Source organism: Paramisgurnus dabryanus, chromosome 6, assembly GCF_030506205.2.
Source record: "Paramisgurnus dabryanus chromosome 6, PD_genome_1.1, whole genome shotgun sequence".
NCBI lineage: Eukaryota > Metazoa > Chordata > Actinopteri > Cypriniformes > Cobitidae > Paramisgurnus > Paramisgurnus dabryanus.
In genome coordinates, this window is record NC_133342.1 from 43,054,606 (window position 1) to 43,075,963 (window position 21,358).

Here is a 21,358-nt window from a genome sequence, read left to right on the forward strand (position 1 = left end):
ATTTATAACCAGATTTTCCCTAAAAAATAATCCCGTTCACACATGCTCGGTTTAAATTAATATATCCATCCACACTATAAAGCAAAAGCACGCTATCAAGCGCTGTCAAGAGCATGCCACACCAGCAATATAGTGAGATAACTGAGCATCTATCTGTATACATGTTAGAAGCCCTGTTAGCACCGTTATTATTAGCAAGATACGTCTGCCATTGCACAGAATCATCAACAAAGCAGTCAGCGGCGCACAATCTTGACGTCAAACACAGTGGATAATAGGGGTGGAACGGTACACAGAAGTCACAGTTCGGTTCGTACCTCGGTTCAGACGTCACGGTTCGGTTTAATTTCGGTACAATGGAGGGAAAGCAAAACAAAAATGCAGAAGGCAAATTTTTTCTGTACTTAAAATAATCTTAAAAACAATAATCTGTGTTATTGTGAGATCTCATGAATATGAACTGAAATGCATTTAACATGATATCTCGTATAACAAAAATGTATAAACTTGTACTCATCTTTCATACAAAGATGGGTTTCAGATGTATTACAAGTTACCTGAATACATTTTTAAATTACATTTTAGCACATTTATTTCATATTAATGTACTAAAGATAAAAAAAATGTAGGCTTGTAGGATGCATTAATAGGTGTGTACGACTTCATGAGGCGCTGCAAGAAACGACAAGTGAATGACGTCAGAGTAACGCAAGAGCGATTTGAAATCAGCCTCCTCCGCAAGATTTCTCGCGGTACTCTGACACTAATGGCGCTGCGTAAAGTTGACCACGCTTAAAAAACTGAAAGCAGTTGAACTCGACAGAACTGCCCTGTGTATGCCTGCGCTTCGTCCATTAATTGTATATTAGCGGGACAATTTATCTCCTACTTCTCAGAGTGAGAAATACAAGGTGTGGCATGTGAACTGACTGAAATGCGTGTGTCTCGTGGTGAATGCTTGAGACTTTAGAGCCCTGATTAGATGTACTTCCACTCGCATACCCAACAACTGCTGAAAACGCTGACACACAGTCCTCGTCTTTTCCACCACTCTCTCGCCTGTACTACTGTAACTGACTGGAAAAGTGAAGTTTTGCCAAAGTTGCGATGCCATACTTGCTGTCGCTGCTATCTCACTCACTCCCTCACTAGACCGTCAACCTGACAAAAAACTGCAGAGTGCCAGAATGTAGACGGGCTCTCATAAAGCGCATACATAGGTGGAGCTCTGCTGCATCGGCGCCAATTATAGCTTCAGAGCTAAAGCGGGGCTACAGATTAGCTGTCCCTAAAGAACCTGCGTATCTTAACAGTAGTTCCGCATTACATAATTTTTTTTGCACGCAAGTTTTTTTATTTCCATACCGTGTATTCTCCGTTTAAATTCATGCACCAAACCGTGACCCCCGTACCGATTCGGTTCGAAACTAATACATGTACCGTTCCACCCCTAGTGGATAACGGCGCACATTCTGACATCGCAAGGCAAAACCCCCGGTTTTACTTTCTACACGACACCACTGTAACCGGGGTTTCTTAAAAAGCTCACCCTGGCCGGGGTTTTCAAACATGCTCGGTTTCAGTGCCCTGATACTGCGGTTTCATGTGGACGAACGGCCGAACCGCGTGAAAAAACTCATGGTTATAAAAATACCTGTGTTCGTGTGGACTAGGCCTTAAAGTAACCCTGAAGCACAGTTAAAGTTAATGAGATAATTAGGTGATTAATTGAGTGATGATTGAGTGATGATTATTCCCAAATAAGTCTGGGATACACTGCAGTGTTACCCTTTGAAACTTGTAAGGGAAAACACCTGCTCTGTGATTAATTTTTAAACTTTGTTTTGCATAATAAAACAACTGTTTACCATACTTTTACATTTTTTTAACAGGACGAGGTGTGTTTGCAAAAGACCCTATTACAAAAGGGTCGTTCATTGTTGAATACCGTGGTGTTTTAAGCAAGATAACGCACTCTTTTGAACCAACAACTCAATACACATATATTTTTAAGCACAATGGAAATGAATACTGGTGAGTAGCCGTATCACACAAAACAAATAAAAACAACAGTTGAGCAAAAATTGAATACATTTAAATTTGGTACTATGCCAGCTATCCCATCTTAAAATATATCTGCACCTTCTTAACCCTGAAACCAAAGCTCTGCGGCAAGTTGAAATGCTTACCAATTATGGTTTATCTTCTTAAGTGTAATATTTGTTGATATTTATAATGGTTGGTTTTTATGACCCCTGTAGCATTGATGCATCAGCAGAGGATGGATCGCTTGGAAGGCTACTTAATGATGATACAAAGCCAAATTCCAAGATGAAGAAAATTGTGCTGGATGGTGTACCTCATCTTTGTTTATTCGCTATTACTGACATAAATGAAGGTCAAGAAATTACTTACGACTACGGAGGGGATGACTTGCCATGGCGTTCTAAACGCAGTATAAAGAAGGTAGGGTATAATGTATTTTTATTGAAAAAAATAATATATTTTTAACTATATGTAGTGTTAAATACAGAAGTGTCAAACTGCTGCTGACAAACTCAATAACCAGTGAAAAATATAATCTAAAATGATTTGATACAATATACTGTATTGTACTCTTTGGGGAAAATTGTTAACTTCTGCTTGTGTAATAAACTGTGGTTGTGTAGCACAGACTTGTATTGTTATAAGTTTGTTCTGTGTTTTGTTTTCATCAGCCCTTAACTGTGACTTCAGATCAGAGTCAGCTTGTGTCTACTCGCGTACCTTCTACAGAGGTTTGTCAATATATTTGTCCCTGAATCTTGTCTGTCTGTCTCTCTTCCTGTCTGTCTGTAATTTATTGAACTCTAGCAATAATCTATTAAACATTACATTGTTATAAGTTTGTTCTGTGTTTTGTTTCTGTTTCTCAGGGTTTTCATCAGCCCTTAACTTTCACTACAGATCAGAGTCAGCTTGTGTCTACTCACGTACCTTCTACAGAGGTTTGTCAATATATTTCTCCTTAATCTTGTCTGTCTGTCTCTCTTCCTGTCTGTCTGTAATTTATTGAACTCTAGCAATAATCTATTAAACATTACATTGTTATAAGTTTGTTCTGTGTTTTGTTTCTGTTTCTCAGAGTCTTCTTCAGCCCTTAACTTTCACTACAGATCAGAGTCAGCTTGTGTCTACTCACGTACCTTCTACAGAGGTTTGTCAATATATTTGTCTCTTGAATCTTGTCTGTCTGTCTCTCTTCCTGTCTGTCTGTAATTTATTGAACTCTAGCAATAATCTATTAAACATTACATTGTTATAAGTTTGTTCTGTGTTTTGTTTCTGTTTCTCAGAGTCTTCATCAGCCCTTAACTTTCACTAAAGATCAGAGTCAGCTTGTGTCTACTCGCGTACCTTCTACAGAGGTTTGTCAATATATTTCTCCTGAATCTTGTCTGTCTGTCTCTCTTCCTGTCTCTCTGTCTCTCTTCCTGTCTGTCTCTCATCCTGTCTGACTGTCTTTCTTCCTGTTTCTCTTCCTGTCCGCCAGTCTCTCTTCCTGTCTGTCTCTCTTCCTGCCTGTCTGTCTGTAATTTATTAATCTATATCAATAATCTATTAAACATTACATTATTCTGTGTTTTGTTTCTGTTTCTCAGAGTCTTCATCAGCCCTTAACTTTCACTACAGATCAGAGTCAGCTTGTGTCTACTCACGTACCTTCTACAGAGGTTTGTCAATATATTTGTCTCTTGAATTTTGTCTGTCTGTCTCTCTTCCTGTCTCTCTTCCTGTCTGTCTCTCATCCTGTCTGACTGTCTTTCTTCCTGTTTCTCTTCCTGTCCGCCAGTCTCTCTTCCTGTATGTCTGCCTGTCTCTCTTCCTGTCTGTCTGTCTGTCTGTCTCTCTTCCTGCCTGTCTGTCGGTAATTTATTGATCTCTAGCAATAATCTATTAAACATTACATTATTCTGTGTTTTGTTTCTGTTTCTCAGAGTCTTCATCAGCCCTTAACTTTGACTACAGATCAGAGTCAGCTTGTTTCTACTCGCGTACCTTCTACAGAGGTTTGTCAATATATTTGTCTCCTGAATCTTGTCTCTCTGTCTCTCTTCCTGTATGTCTGTAATTAATTGCACTCTAGCAATAATCTATTAAATTAAAACATTACATTGTTATAAGTTTGTTCGGTGTTTTGTTTCTGTTTCTCAGAGTCTTCATCAGCCCTTAACTTTCACTACAGATCAGAGTCAGCTTGTGTCTACTCGCGTACCTTCTACAGAGGTTTGTCAATATATTTGTTTCCTGAATCTTGTCTGCCTGTCTCTCTTCCTGTCTGTCTGCCTGTATTTATTCCTGTCTGTCTGCCTGCCTGTATTTCTTCTTGTCTCTGTCTGTCTGCCTGCCTGTATTTCTTCTTGTCTCTTTTCCTGCCTGTCTCTTTTCCTGTCTCTCAGTTGGTGTTTTTGCCTATGATTCTGGCTATGGTATGTCTTTCAGTCATCAGTATATTGTTCTGTTTAATGAAGGTTTCATTCATCTGCAGGAAATAATACCTGATTCCCAGAAGCAAGTCAAGAAGCCAGCAAGTGCCTGTCAGGGTAAGATGGTTTATCACAATATATTACATGGCACTCTGGAATATTGTTGAAGCATTCAATATTACTTATAAATGAAGATTTTAAGGTGCCTAATTACAAGATATTATTTACAATTAAATAAAACAAATTGTATGTTCATGGTATGTTTTATCTGTCTTTGCTTTAAATCAATCAATATTTTATATACAAAAGTTAACTCACTGCCAGCTAATGAACTCAAAATACTGGTATTGGAACTTCTACCTACACTCAACCTATGCACAACTGATTTATCTAAACATTCACAGATTTCTGAAATGTAATATTACATTTGCATAATGAACACAAATTAAATGATTAATTTCCGAAATTGTTTTGTCTAGGTTGTAAGACACATCAGCTTGTCAAAGAGGAGATGTCATCTTTAGAAAAATGCTCAGTTATGGACCATTTTCCCCGCTGAAGTGGTGGGGGCTGAAATGTCAAGGTTAGTATTAAAATTCACATGGGACTTTTTTTCATATTGAAAGGTGTATTGGTAACAAATACATAAATGGCAAATGAACAACATATTACATATGTTTAGAAATGATAAAACCATGTTTGGCTATCTGGCTTAAAGGTACGAATTGTGATGACATACTATTTCCACATAAAGGGGAGCACAGGGCAAGTAATGGGAATATTTTCTAGCATTAGGGCTCATAATCATGGTCCGGTTACTATGCAACTTAAAAGGCATGTTATTAAGTAGGCATGAGAAAGCCAACTTAATGGAATTCGACTTGGGCCCCGTTTACACTAGTGGATTTTAGTTTTAAAACCGTTACGCTTATTGTTTACACTACTCTGTCGTTTTCCAACTTTAAAAATTGAGACTTTTGAAAATGCTGCAGTTGTGTTTCAGTGTAAACGGAGGAAAAACGATAGATGCCCACATTCTCATGCGCATTGTTGAACCCATAGATATGTGTTGGTGGATTCCTCATTCAGTCGTTCCAAGCATGCAGATGAGTCCGCAATTTAATAGGGAATCTACATATCTATTGTTGTACAGTAGGTGGCCAACCAAAACGCCTACTACCGCCGCATGTACCGCCGCTGCAGGGCCACGTAGTTAAGTTTAATTCAGTTGCGTGTTAAAGTCGTATACGAAACTACCGCCAGGTGGCGCAAGGTTTTCAAACTGACTACAATTTTGTTTTGTTAAATAGAGATAAAATAACCAAATAAAACAACAATAACATTATGATATAACTCATTAAAAAATTATTAGAAAAATAATTGAAATAACATTTTAGAATTTTTTTTTCAAAACTGTGAAATAAAATGTTGTGCGTTATGACATCGTCCTTAAAAAACCCCTAATTGTTACACAAGTTTTAGTGTAGGCCTATCACAAACATGTTTTGCTCTTGAGCTGTTTTCATACATCATTTTACCTACTGCGCAAATTAAATGCTAATAGCCTGTTCTTCACCAGTTGGATAAAAAAACATTAATCTGTAGGCAATAGGCAATTTTTAAATGTTTTTAACATGATAATATATAAAAACTAATACACATAAAATTCATTGAGAGACAGCATCAATTGTCCATCCATCTATCCATCCAGTTCATTTGCATGGACAGCTTCCTGTGGAAATGTTTATTGTAATATCCAAATAGGTGTTATTTTAGGTTTACTAATAAGTGCTTTGTTTTATTTATGAATTTTCCAATTAAACATTCTATTTTTTTAAACAGTGTGCACTACTACATGGCATGTGTACTGTTACCATAAAAAAGAAGAAATACAAAACAGTTGGGTAAGTACTCTATTTTTGTGACATTTCAAAGCATTTGACACTCTCAAATACAGAGAAGTGAGACAAACAGACCACCATTTATAACATTACCTTTTAGTTTAGTTGAATTTAATGTTAAATTAATAACTAAATAATATATTTTAGCATCAAAGTAACATGGTAAAGTCTAATAGGCAACCCTGATAAACTCTGAACTTTAAAATCATCTGAATAGTTCATCCAAATATGAAAAATTATTTTATAGTTTACTCAACTTCATGTCATACATGCCAAATGTATAACTTCCTTCCTTTAGCTGAACGCAAACAATTTTATATTAAAATGCTGCCATTAAAAGGTTTCTATAGATATCACGGCATATCAGTATTGCGAATAATTTTGGCCACAATAACCGAGGTGTGGAAAAGCTAATATCGTAACAGCCCTATTGTTTACTGTGGCACCCCGAAGCAGAGCCTCTCAGGAAGGCCACCACCAAGGCCATCGCCCAGGGTCTCTTCCTGCTCTCCTCAGGGTAAAGCAGTTGAGGACCACTGTCTACAATCCCAAGACCAACGGCCTGGTCGAACGTTGTAAAGACTAGTTTCACTCACCATCTGCCTCAGTTTTGTCCCATAACAATTACGAAATATGTATATTTTTCTAACATTTTGATAATTTAGTAGACACTTCAAGCTTTCTTAATACATATCTCTTGTGAGTTTGTTCATTTTAGTGACTGGTTTCAGGGAGGTATTTGGTGAGACAGTGACAGACTAAGCGTACCCTATTCATTTATTTATTTATTTATTTATTACAAATGCACAAAGTGCTGCTGTTACGAGTTTACACAAAAGTATACCTTTACAGTTTGAATAATGTATTAGTTATATTTAAATGACCAAAATTATCTGAATATTTAAAGGAATAATTTCCTATATTTTAAAGGAATAAGTCCTCTGAAGCAAATCGATGCAGCTTACATCATATGAATTATGTGGAGTCTTATGGTTGAGATTATGGTGTAATTTTCATTTTTGGATGAACTATTTGTGTGAAGATGCTTGTGACTTAATTTCTGCACAGCACACAAAAGTGATGTGTCTGACTTGTATAACTGCGCGCACTACCCAATATCATTGTCCATTGAAATGTTTCACTGTAGACATTGCCTGATGCCAGTTTGGTACACATCGCCAAAACCTATCCAAAATGCTTGTTTATCAAGCCATTATGGATTATCAGTGATATAAATTGCTAACTCAGGAGTTTCCAACGGAAAATGTTGTACATTGCAATGCTTCAATATGGTGTCATTGTAATGTTTTATGTGTGTGTTATGTATGCCTTACTTTTTGTTTTGTTATCTTTGAATTAGAATGAAACTGAAACAAGTGAAGAGGACATATCAGATAATGATCCAGAATATGTTCCAGCTTCAGAAACCGATTCAGAAGATGATGAACCACCAAGCAGATTGGAAAAATCTACAGTTCTGACAGAGAAAGAATCATCAATGATGGATATAAGTCACATGAGTGGAATAACTGCAAAGGAAACATCTGCAAACATAACAGACTCAACATCTATTGCAATGAAGGGATTGAATTTTTGCTTTGTTTGCAAAAAAGCTCATTTTAAAATAGCTAGACATTTTAAAGTTCATGTTAAGGAAAATGCAGAGATCGCCAAAGCTTTAAGTTTCCCTGCACGCTCAAAAAGTAGAAAGGAGTGGCTAGAGAAACTTAGAAACAAAGGGAACTTCATACATAACTGTGAGGTGCTGAAAGATGGAGCTGGTTCGCTTAAAGTCAAAAGAAGAGCCCAGGGTGGCTTTAAAAAATATGAATATTGTCTCCATTGTAGGCGCATGTTTTTGAGAGCAGAGCTATGGAGACACATGAGAAGGTGCCCTTCAAGACCAACAGACCATGACCACCAAGGCAGGAAGAGAATACTTGGCTTAGCATCAGTAGTCAAATCAGCATGTTCAAGCGCTGTTGAAGAAGGGGTGCTTAAGATGTTAAGCCGCATGCACAATGATGAAATTGCTGCACTTGTTCGCAATGACTTTTGCCTTTTAAGATTTGCAGAGTCCCTTTACAGTAAACATGGACATGATCCCTCAAAACACGACTATATTCGGCAAAAAATCCGCCAGCTGGGCCGATTTCTACAGACAATGCGCAAGAGTTCTCCAGTCCTAACTTTAGAGGATGCGGTTAAATCATCAAATTTCCTGAATGTGATTGAGGCTGTGAAAGAAACTGCAGGGTTTGATAAGAACAATAACACCTATAAGACTCCAAGTCTGGCATTAAAAATCGGCCACTCCCTGGTGAAAGTAAATGACATAATTCACTGCCATGCCCTCATGGCTGAAGATGAAAACCTAGTGAAGTCCTTAGATGGTTTCCAAAAGCTTTATCGGGCCAAGTGGCCTGAATACATTTCGCACGGTGCTTTAAACACTATAAGTGAATTAAAATACAACAAGCCGACGAAACTTCCACTCACCAAAGACATCATGAGGCTTAACAAGCATCTTGATAAAAAGGCAAAGTCAGCAACTGCAGCACTGGAGAAGGCAGCAACACCGCAGAATTATTCCACTGTTGCAAGAACAACGCTGACCAAGATTGTGCTTTTCAATAGGAGACGAGTAGGCGAAGTTTCAAAAATGAAGCTTAAAAATTTCCTGGACCGAGATTGTTCAATTACACAAAATGAAATGAATTTATCGGAGTATGAACAGAAATTGTGCAAGTACTTTGAGCGGGTCGAGCTCAAGGGAAAAAAGGGAAGAAAAGTGGCAGTGTTGCTGACTCCTGAAATGACGAAGTCCTTAAATCTGATGATTATGAAGAGAGAGCAGTGTGGTGTGCCCAATAAGAATGAGTATTTATTCGCTGTTCCTCACTGCCTCACATGCTACAGGGGACATCAATGTCTTAGGAAGTTTGCAGATGAATGTGGTGCCCAAAAACCAGATTTTTTACGATCTACTCCGCTGAGGAAAGAAATGGCAACTACTTCTCAGATATTAGATTTAAAGAACAATGAAATGGATCAGCTGGCGGACTTTTTGGGTCACGACATAACAGTGCACAGACATTTTTACCGTCTTTCTGATGCCACAATACAGAGTGGAAAAATTTCCAAGCTGCCTTTTGCCCTTGAGAAAGGAAAGCTGCATGAGCTAAGAGGAAAAACGCTTGATGAAATTGGAGGTAAGTTCATATAAGTTTGAAAAGATTTTACAGTAAGTTAATACACAATTGAATATACTTGGAATATACTTACCTATTGCCTCCTTCCCTTTGGAATATACTTACATGGTACCCGTTTGCCTTTGGAATATACTTACCCATTGCCCCTTTCCCTTTGGAATATACTTGCCTGTGCATGTACTTACCTGTTACACATTTCCCTTTGGAACATACTTGCCTGTTACCCCCTTCCCTTTGTAATATACTCTGACCAAAATTATAAACGCAACACTTTTGTTTTTGCCCCCATTTTTCATGAGCTGGATTCAAAGATCTAAGACTTTTTCTATGTACACAAAAGGCTTATTTGTCTCATATTGCTCACAAATCTGTCTAAATCTGTGTAAGTGAGCACTTCTCCTTTGCTGAGATAATCCATCCACCTCACAGGTGTTTCATATCAAGATGCTGATAAGTCAGCATGATTATTGCACAGGTGTGCCTTAGGCTGGCCACAGTAAAAGGCCACTCCACTCTCCACATTTTTCAGTTGAGCGCATGAAAAATGAGGGCAAAAACAAAATGTTGAGTTTGTGATTTAGTTTAGTGTTCTTACCTGGTAACCTTTTTCTTTTTGGAACATACTTACCTATTGCAAGTTTCCCTTTCCCGTTTCCCTTTGGAATATACTTGCTGTTACAAACCACAGAAGAAAAGATCCAAGTGCAGCAAGATTTAATGAAAAGTTCAAAACAAAAATCCACAGAACACAGGGTTTGACAGAGTAAAGAGCCAGGGCGGAGCCGGAAGTGCAAGAGGCCAAGGGTTCCCAAACTGGCTTCCTCCTCCTCTGAGGACATTGAGTCGTCATGGGGCATCTCTGGGAACACTATATTGGATTCAGACAGACATGACTTTACCAGACTGCATTAACCAACATAGTCTAAGTCCCTCCATCTCCCTCTGGGGCAAAGGATCATCCAGGCCAAGATTTAAAAAATTCCTTTAGCGCTGCTTCCTCACAACCCAGCCCCAGTGCTGCAGTCCTAACACTTTGGGCAAAGTCTGTTATCCCCTTTCCCTGCTGGCATGGAGCTCACAACTGTTACAGTCGGGCCGCCCTGCCCTTCACAGTCGTTGGGGAGAACTCTGGAGTTCCATCGTTCCAGGGAGGAAAACACAAAAAACGGACAGCTGGATGTAAAAATGCTGTAGTCTTCTGTCATGAACCTCAAAACAAAAGATCAAAGTGCAGCAAGATTTAATGAAGTTCAAAACAAAAATCCACAGAACACAGCCAGAGCCACAGTCAGCAACAGGACACCAGATAACAGGAACACTACAGCAACAATCTACAAACAAATAGGGTTAACTTAAAGGGAAACACTAATGAATAGATAACAAACAGCTGGTGGTGATCAAACAATTAGGGTGCACAGTAGTATGGGAGACGCAGTCCAGAACACACAAAACCACAAAAAGGTGCGCTCAATGACACTTACCTGTTTCCCTTTGGAAAAAACTTAACTGGTACCCCTTTATCTTTGGAATATATTTACCTGTTACCTGTTTCCCTTAGAAATATATTTACCTGTTATCCATTTCCCTTTGGAACATGCTTACATGTGCATGTACTTACCTGTTACCCATTTCCTTTGGAACATACTTAACTGGTACCCTTTTCTCTTTGGAATATACTTACCTGTTACCTGTTTCAATTTGGAATTACTTAACTGGTACCCCTTTACCTTTGGAATATATTTACCCGTTTCCTTAGAAATAGATTTACCTGTTATCCATTTCCCTTTGGAATATACTTACCTGGTACCATTTTCTCTTTGGAACATACTCTGTTATCCATTTCCCTTTGGAATATACTTACCTGGTACCATTTTCTCTTTGGAATATACTTACCTGGTACCTTTACCCCTTTGGAATATACTTACCTGGTACTCTTTTCTCTTTGGAATATACTTACCTGTTACCTTTTTCAATTTGGAATTACTTACCTGTTACCCATTTCCTTTGGAATATACTTACTTGGTACTCTCTTCTTTTAAGAATATACTTACCTGGTACCTGTTTTCCCATTGGAATATACCTGTGCATGTACTTAACTGTTGCCAATTTTCCTTTGGAATATACTTACCTGGGCATGTACTTAACATTTTCTCTTTTGTTAATCTGTTTTAAAAACCACCACACATTAAAATCTGCAGACATAGAAAAATGAAGATGAACAGTTTACCCCTAATGTGTCAAAAATTGTTTCAGGCCCTGATATACTTACCTGTGTATAGACCGTTTTCCTTTGGATTATACTTACCTCCCACTGCTTTACTGTTTAGCATTGTGTTTTACCTGCACATGTTGTTAAACCATTCAGACTTTTACCCTTGTCTGATGTTGCTGTGTATTGTTACAGCACAATCATTGACCGGACAATGAAGGAGGAAAAGCTCAACTGAAAATTTTGTTTATGCTTAATTTCCTCATCCATACATCCCTAATAGATGATCCTATAGACAATAGCAATACAGCAATCGAATCTGTGAAGGGTCTACTTTTATTTGTACACACAATACCAACACAATTTTGTGCATTTAGAAAATGAAGAAAACAAACAAGAGGCGCTGTCTGCCTTGTTTATTTATATTTTGTTTATATTTTGAACCTCTATTTCGCACATCAAAAACAGTGAGGGGGAGGAAATACAAAATGAAAGGAAATGCCAAGTACATTATTTGCAACTACCCCACTGAATGATAAAGCCTAGTTTTACCCAATATCACATTGTAAGCATAAGAACCCAGCCACAATGAAGTATACGAAAGTTGGAATTTTGTTTTGACTGAAGATTGAATTGGTACTTTCCCATTGATTGTCCAGATTTCACAGATGATGATGATGATGAGGACGACGATGAGAGTGAGAGTGATGAAGATACAACCCTGGACACAGAAACTGCAGATGAAATTAATGGTATGTATTTTAAATGCTAACAAAAACGTTTTAGCATACTAGAGTAAAGATTTCCTTATTTCTTTTCCTTACTAACATGGTCTGCAATAGGTTAGGGTTTTTTTTATTATTTTTAAAACTATTTTTTAGTCGGGTATGGGAGCACCTCTCTTTCCCTATATCAACAACCTGTGCACACACCCATGGTTAGATGTGTTTTTTATTTTATTTGTGGTTAAAAAAATCAGTGTCCTGCTATAGTTTCACGCATTGTAAGCCCACATCCATTTCATTGGGACCACGTGGCACAATCAACTTTTAAAATCTTTTGCTTATTTCCACAGTTGAAAATAAGCAGTGCATCAATGTAACGAGGCTGTATTAATCTCACATGCTTAGAGTCATGGTGATGATGATCTTTTGTTGCTTTTGTTGCTTGTTTGGCAGCCCAAACACCTCTGAGATCTTTGAGAAAAGGCCAATCAAACTGGGGTGTAAATAGCTTAGCTTAGCATCTGCTCACTCGTTCTATTCTTCTGAGCCGAATGCAGCGTCTCTTCATGAGAAGCAGTATTTCACTCACCTCTTTGAACCTCGTTGTTGGATTTAAGGTATGTTTGGCTCCTCATATTCAGGTGAGAGAGGGTGCACTCTCTGTGCAGTTAGTGCATGTTGGTGAGCACAGTCTCCCACATACACCACTGATGCAGAGAGCAGCCCTCGTAGACAAGGCATGGATTGGGTTGCAGGATATTTCACTTCCTACCACAATGCCTGCCAGTCTGCCCAGTCCTCTGGCACCATTGGCTGGGTATCTGGTAGGGGTGGCACGGTTCATGAAAAAAATCTGAACCGTTCGGTTCGGAGCGTGTGTGCGCCGCACGGTTCGACGGTTCATGGCATGCGCAATAGCCTCGTGCCCTGTATGTGACCTTAGATAGCGTGTTTCCCTTTCGTGCGAAAGAAGAGGTGACTGGTGTGGAGAGTGATTGCTGCAGGTTATTTTACGTGTAGAAATGGCAAGTGGGAGAGAAAAGGAAGTCTGCCCGGAGTTGGAGGATGCGCCAGCGTCGTATAAGTTTGGTGTGTGGAAACATTTTTTTAATTCATGTTATCTATGATGACAGTGGAAATAAAACTATATATAGAACTGCAGTCTACGGGTTGAATGTGTTCGAACAGCCACAGGAGACCGCATTCTCTCCGTCCATTTATCTAATCTGAGGTACTGAACGTCTTTTCTGACTTCTGCTGCGAAAACACGATGAACGTACCTTATTTTTAGCCTTTCATTGATAAAACTAAAGCGGCTGATTTCCGCGTAGTTTCATTTTGCTAGCGTGTGAAAGTTGCGCGATCTTATTTAATAAATTGCCCCTCAAAGTATTCAGGACAGAAGTGGACAAAAGAGACAGATTTAAATATTACAGGTGTAAACGTTATGTTTCTCTCTCATCCATATATACTCTCTGCAGTATTTAAGCAGCCTCTCAGTGATAAATCTTTGAGCTACACTGAAGTTGACAGTTTGATAAATGCAAGTTATCTTTGTGTGCTAAAAAGGCACATAAGTTCATGTAGATGGATATACACATTCTCCTTTTTTGCCAAATAAATGAAAAGCATGTTGAAATCATCAATGTCTTCCCTCTTGCTGTATCAAAATCTCACCTGGCTTTCCTCAGAGATGGCTCAGAGATGGTCCAAATAATGTGCTTAAAGGGGGGGGTTCAATGGTATTTCAAGAATTCTGACTTATTAACACAGTTATAGAGTTGTTTCCTCATGCTAAACGTAGGCAAGGTGTCAAAACAGCAGTTGGGCATGTTACAAAGTATTTCTGTGCCAAATGCACTTCGCCAGGGTTCGTACAAGTTTCGGAAAGTTTTTTTCGATTACAGGTCCAACTGACGTTTCAGGGGTTTTCTATACGTATCACTTCTTTACATGGGCACTTCCCCCGGAAAACCCCGCCCACCCGTCAATCAGCGGGACACGTTTGAGCTTGCAAACATCTTATCATGCCACTCAGCTTTGTTTAATTTCAAAACTCAGAAATTGCACAAAAGATGAAGTATGTTTTTGGATGTAGGGAAAAGAAATCCAGCCTTATAAAAACAATGGATATAGTTTATTATCCGGGGTAGCAACAGAGTTTTGCGTGTGTGTTTGATGCGGTGGATTTTACCAACCGGGTCATGACGAGTTGCACACGGCAAGTAAGACTTCTGTGTTATGTTGAAAATAGTCGCGTACATATTATAAAAATGACACAAACATGTAGTGAATCATAAGTTTAAACAGTGTTGTATAGTGTTGCATGACTCGCACTCGCTCCTCCCGCGGTATAACTCCTCCTTCTTCATTTTTTCGTACGTTATCGGAAAGATTCTGTAAAGCTAATCTTTCTTTTATAAATCTGATTAAACTAAAGACTCTTCGGAGATATAAAGGATGTCATACCACTCTATAGGTACTCCAGATTAACATCAGAAATGCAGAAACAGCGTGTTTTACGTGAGCTTTAAAGTCAAATTCAGTTTGTGCATGATTACATGATATAACTTTTTTTTATCACTACCGTGATACGAACCGAACCTAGGGTTTTGTGAACCGTGCCACCCCTAGTATCTGGATGCTTGGTCAAGCCCTCTCCAGTTCCTCCTGATGGCTCCTCAGAACCATTTAGCTCAGCTATGTGATTCAGTTCTCCAGGCAACCGCCCAAGTTCAGGGGCATTCTCTTTACCTCGGTGTGAGGCAAGAATGCTGCTGTTCTCCGGGCGGAGGTTGCGACTCTTCTGAGGAAGGGAGCAGTTGAGTCTGTCCCCCAAGCCAAAATGAAGAAGGGCTTCTTCACCCCATACTTCATTGTACCCAAGAAGATGGCAGACAAATCTTAACCAATCTTGGAGTTGAGGATTCTAAACCGGCCCCTTCACAAGATTTTATTCAAAATGCTAACCCTGAAACACATACTGACGTGTCAGAGCACAAGATTCGTTTGTTGCTTCAGACCTGAAGGACGTGTATTTCCATGTCTTAATCCTGCCAAAGCACAGACCGTTCCTACAGTTCACCTTTGAGGGTCAGGCATATATCAGTTCAAGGTCCTCTCCTTAGGGCTCTCCCTGTGCCCTGGCGATGTGGTCCTAGGCCACCTAGACTGATTAAGTTTTCTGGTCAATTGGGAAAAGGCAAGCTTTCTCCGGTGCAGAGCATCTCTTTTCTTGGTGTAGATCTGGACTCTGTTACAATGACTATATTTCAAATATTTTCAGAGGCTCCTGGAGCATATGGCATCCTCAGCCGTGGTCACGTGGTTGAGACTTAGACATATGAGATTTTAGCACTGGCTTCGTACCCAGGTCCTCTCATGACAGGTTTTGCTCAGAGAAGATGCAAAGGCTCTTGTCACACATATGGAACAATTCCTTAGAGATCACGGCAAACAGTCTTAATAAAAGGTTTTTTATGAAGTTTTATTTTCATGACAGCTTTTTCAATTTTGGGGTTCATTTTTAAATCTAAGTGAGATTTTAAAGGGTGCTAAAGGAGGCTAAAGAAGATTCAGTTTTCTGTGCTTCATCCCCTGATGGTCCAGCTGATTTGGAGTCACTTCCGCCAGGCACGGGTGAACCTGTTTGCCTCGTTGGAAACGACCCACTGTCAGCTTTGGTACTCCCTGACTGAGGCTCCCCTCGGCACAGATGCCCTAGCAAATATGCTTTTTCCCCAGTGAGACTCATCGCACAGACACTGTGCAAAGTCAGGGAGGACAAAGAACAGCTTTTGCATGTGGTCCCTTTTTGGCCCAAAAGATCCTGGTTCTCAGAATTCACACTCCTGGTGTTAGCTCCTCCCTGGCGGATTACCTTGAGGAATGATCTTTTTTCTTAACGGAAAGGCACGATCTGGCATCCGTGCCCGGATCTCTGAATCCTCCATGTTGGTTCCTATACCAGGAGGATTTAAGAGAGCTTTTACCAGCAGTGAAAATCATCACTCAGGCCCAATCACGCAAGTTAATTATTGGTAAGTATAGAGAAAAGACAACGGTAACGGAGAGTGCAGCCTAAAATTTTGGACGTTGGAAGGTCGCGAAGAAGAAGGGGCCATTTGGTTGTGCCATGCTGCACCCCAAAATGGAATGAGTGAGCAGATGCTAAGCTAGGCTATTTATACTCTGATATCGGGATGTGGCTAGCCATGCAAATTCTGCACACCCCAATTTCATTGGCCTTTTCTCAAAGATCTCAAAGGTGTTTGGGCTCCCAAGAGCAACCCTAGTGTCGTTACCTAGAGAATTTCACTACAACTCTGCAGAAAATTAAATTGCAGCAGCACTAATCATCAGTGGGGTGCACTGAATTTAATAAAATGCATCACCTACACTTTTATGTTACATGATTGTCAGAGGAACACATGGACACATCTGCCAGAGAGGAGACTGACACAAATATATGTGGACAAAATGGTATGTAGATTGTTTTTTTTTTTGCTAATAGAATATATCAAAAAAGTTTTACCAGGTTTCTATTTCTCTGTACAATGTCAATAAATTGCATCTGTTCTGTTTTTACATATTTTTCAGGCAGTAACTCACACGTGCACACCGAACAACCTACATGCAGTTCAGCTGACAGACCAATTCCTGGATGCATTGGTATGGTCAAGCTGGAATTTAATTTGTATTTAATATAAAATATTTTACTAGGGGTGTAATGATCTGCGTATCGTACGTTTCATGGTCACATAAATAAAAAGACATTTATGATGTTAAAACAGTGACATCTGCTGATGCACACACGTTCGTAATGGGCAGTGTTGGGAATATTACTTTAAAGGAATTAGTTATAGTTACTAAGTACTTCCCACAAATAGTAACTAAGTTAGTAACTGGGTTACATTATAAGTAAATAATTACCAGGGAAAATAATTATTGCGTTACTTAAAAAAATCTAATATTTCAAATAACTTGGATGCCCCAAATATTAACTATGTTAAATTACTAAAATGGACACTAAAGAGAAACCACGATGTGAGGTGCTTCATTAGATCAGAATTACCTGCCACAGACGTGGAGAGACTTTTTGTTCCTAGGCCTAACTTGCCTTTCACCTCAACAATGGAAAAGTATGCTTATTATACTTTGTGTTTGCAACCGCTACCTTTGAACTCGTTGTACTTGCCATTGCCCTGTTGCCGTTGTGTGAGATTTGGAGGGATTGCTGCGCGAGGACTGGGCTGCCTGTCAGTGCTTTGAGATGGGGCACAGCAGCAGCACCCACTCCTCGTCGAGAAGACCGACCGGAGAACGACGTGTGTTTTCATGTCAGTCTACAAAAGTCTCCAACCACGCCAGAAAAGATAGCTAGATATGTCCTATGGCTTTTTTGAAATAAAGTCGCTAAAGTGATAGAAAGTTGCTAAATTTAGCGACAAAGTGACCAAGTTGCTCAGACTTTTTTTTCGGACTGTGCTTGTGTGTGAACTCTGCCTCTGGTTGGCTAACGATGGAAATTAAGCCAATCATCATCATCTATGTGGTTGTCCCACCCCCTCTAACACACACACCAATCATCATCAATTATGAATCTCCCAACACACAAACAAGAGCAAAACAGTGTCTGGCTGAGAGAGCGAACTTACACGGGTGAAAATCACTTCAGTGAGATCAATTTTAGTAACACGCAGCATTTTAATGTCAGTAAAAAAATAACGCCGTTAGTAATGCCAATTACTTATAACACTGTTATTCCCATCACTGATCACGGGAACATCCCAGCTGAAGATGAGGAAATGACATCGCTCCCTTTGACAAGTCCATTCCAAACGACTAAATAATGACACACACCTGCTCAACTCACTCAAGTCTCCTTTTACAAGGGGATAGGGATGATCACTTTGAGAAGCGCTCCCTGATTCTGAAGACGATCTGAGCGACGATGAAACCGACATAAGACTGAATTATATCCTGAGCGAAGATAAAGACGAGGAAGAATGTATTGGGCTGGCGTCAGATGAGTTGGACCGTAAGATATCAGAGGCTATATCGGTAGTAACATTTGAAAGGGATGAAGACAGAGAAATAGAGAAAATCTGTAACTTTGACTGTAAACTACACGAGGAGAAAAGAGAACTCTCTACATGGGAAACAGTCCTGTAGCCAGAAGCTTTCTCCAGACATTATGTACAACATACGGCTGGATTCTTTAGCTGCAGAAAAAGAGTGGCAGGACATGCAAATTATTGGACATTTAGAGGCAAACAGACGCACAGTGCAAACTGTGCAAAGTGTGCCCAGACAACTTATTTCATTTATTTAATTCCCCAGAACCGACTTGTGTCCCTACTTTCCGTGAATGGTCACAGTTACCATAAATTGTATGACACACGATACCTGAATCGTTACACCCCTATATTTCACAAAATTGAATCTCAATTTCTAGTGCTAATATGGATCAGATTGAATGACTTCATAAAATAATTAAAAGACAAAGCAGAAAGAACGAAAGCTACAGATTGGCTTTTTGATAGAAACATGGCATTTTGTTATTCAATTTGGGATACTCTCTATTCAAAGGTGTCCTGCAAGGCACAATACAAAAACTAGTTAGTGATTTTAACAAACATTTGTTTTGTCTTGTTTGTTCTTAGTTGGTGGTAAACAGAAGCCAGACAAAGGTGCAAGGCGACCGTGGTCGAATGCAGAGGTCAATGCCGTATTAAAGCATTTCAAACCACACATTGCCAAAGGTCATCTGGCGTCTTTAAGAGAGTGTGAGCTGTGCAAGAAGTGCGAGCCAGTTCTACAAAATAGAACATTACACAACATCAGAGATTTTGTCCGTAACAGAGGGGTAACCCTGAAGCGCAAAATGACTAACACTTAACTTTTTTTTCAAGATCTTTAACTTTATTCATTTATATGTTGATATTAAGTTTAAATGAAAAGCTTATAGTTCAGAGAGGGAATGTTGTCATATTGAGAGGATCTGTTTTAAAGGAACATGCCCAGATTTTAGGAATTTAGCTTATTCACCGTATCCCCGTTAGATAAGTCCATACATACCTTTCTCATCTCCGTGCGTGCTGTAACTCTGTCTGATGCAGCAAGACAGAGTTACAGGTAACGGGGGCTCCGTCAGACAGAGATACAGCATGCACAGAGATAAGAAAGTTATGTATGGACTTATCTAACTCTGGGGGATACGGTGAATAAGCTAAATTCCCCAAATCTGGGCGTTTTCCTTTTAAAAAGTTTTTTAAAGTTTTTTATCATTCTTAAAAGTTATGTACTTTCTATTAAATTTCAATTTTTAAATGTTAATTCTATTAAAATGATCAAAAATTTTATTAAACATGATGGACTGAACTAACTGGTACCTCACAACATCACAGAAATAAATCAAACATGATGTCATGTTCTTTTACCTGTGATTTTATTTTTCTTGCATAATCTCTTAGTCCAGACAGATTCAAGTCTAAGGGGCTGTCCACACGGAGACGTGTCTCACTGTTTTCGTACACATTTTTTATCGTATTGGCGTTTCATCCACACGGATCCGGCGTTTTGGGAGACTGAAACCGCTATTTTTTGAAACCGGGGCCTAAAGTGGATAAATCTGAAATCGACACCCTTGCGGTTTCGTGTGTACAGCCAATCCGTATATTTTGTGAAGCAAAAACGTCATCACATCACGTGTCGGAAGCGTCACACGTAACAGCAACAACAATAACGGCTGACTACGTGATTGTGTTCGTGCTACAAAATCTACTAAGCCTTCTAGCTTTATTACAGCAAAATCTATTGCTTCTATGCAATTGTGGTGACCAACAAGCGATAATGGACAACACCATACGTTGGTTATGCGCATGCTCAAAGTCTTCTTCTCCGTGTATAGTGTATATATGTGGCAGAATTACAGCGCCCCATACTGGTCCGGCATATATACTACACCGCTTTCAGTCGGTTTCAGTGGTTTCGTGTTTACGGATTATTTTTTTAGAGCAAGGAAAAAAATGTTTGGCTAGGGAATGCACCGGCTTCGTGTGGACATAGCCTTAATGCATTGAGTTTTAGGTTTGTGCGTGTGTGTGTGTGTGTGTAAGGGGCTTGTGTTTAGGTAAAGGCATGTGATTGGCCAAGGACAAAAAAGAAGGAAGGAAGTGATAATGATAAAATAAGAACAAATTAAGAAATTATAAGCATATAAAATAGAAAAAAACAAAGTTACAAATAAACTAAGGTCTAACATTAGTATTTAGGTACAGAAATCGATTCAGCTGATCCGTAACCGGCTGATCCGTAACCGGCTGATCTGCGCGAACTGTCTCTCCGACTCTGGGGGCTACATAAGCAGGACAGTTCTTTTCTATATTTTCTCTATATTATTATGCTATTGTTATTAGGCTTCTTTTTTAAAGTGCCCGTATTATGAAAAACTCACTTTTTCTGGGTTTTGGGGTGTTATTTTGTGTCTCTGATGCTCCCACACACATACAAACTTGGAAAAAAATCCATCCATGCTGTTTTGAGTGAGATACAGGTTTCTGAATGTCCTCTGCCTTGAGTCTCAGATTGCGGGAGTTCAAACTCAGCTCCGTTGTGACGTAACAAAAAGTTTCGTCACATTCAGTTTGAATTTTCCCGCCCACCACCCCACTCGCAGGTCTCCACCCACCAGGTAGCTAGAGAGCATAGAGCAGTCACTTGAATGAGACCCTCTGTGCTGTTATCATTTCTCACGGAAATAACAGTGCTATTTGGATATTATGGATTATACTCCCACCTACTTTTAAAAACAAAGTTTTAACGCGTGGTTATTGGAACCCGG

The 21,358-nt window shown here is 39.3% G+C and overlaps 1 protein-coding gene across 1 annotated transcript; it reads left to right on the forward strand.

Annotated features, from left to right (window-relative positions):
- Nucleotides 1–4,192: 4,192 nt before the first annotated feature.
- On the forward strand, nt 4,193–19,573 carry LOC135767186 (uncharacterized). Its single transcript, XM_065276841.2, has 9 exons — nt 4,193–4,266; nt 4,529–4,583; nt 4,946–5,049; nt 6,309–6,370; nt 7,728–9,579; nt 12,448–12,540; nt 16,936–16,995; nt 17,113–17,184; nt 19,179–19,573. The coding sequence occupies exons 3-9, from the start codon at nt 4,995–4,997 to the stop codon at nt 19,412–19,414; spliced, it is 2,430 nt and encodes an 809-aa protein (XP_065132913.1). The 5' UTR covers nt 4,193–4,266; nt 4,529–4,583; nt 4,946–4,994; the 3' UTR covers nt 19,415–19,573.
- The last annotated feature ends 1,785 nt before the right edge of the window (nt 19,574–21,358 follow it).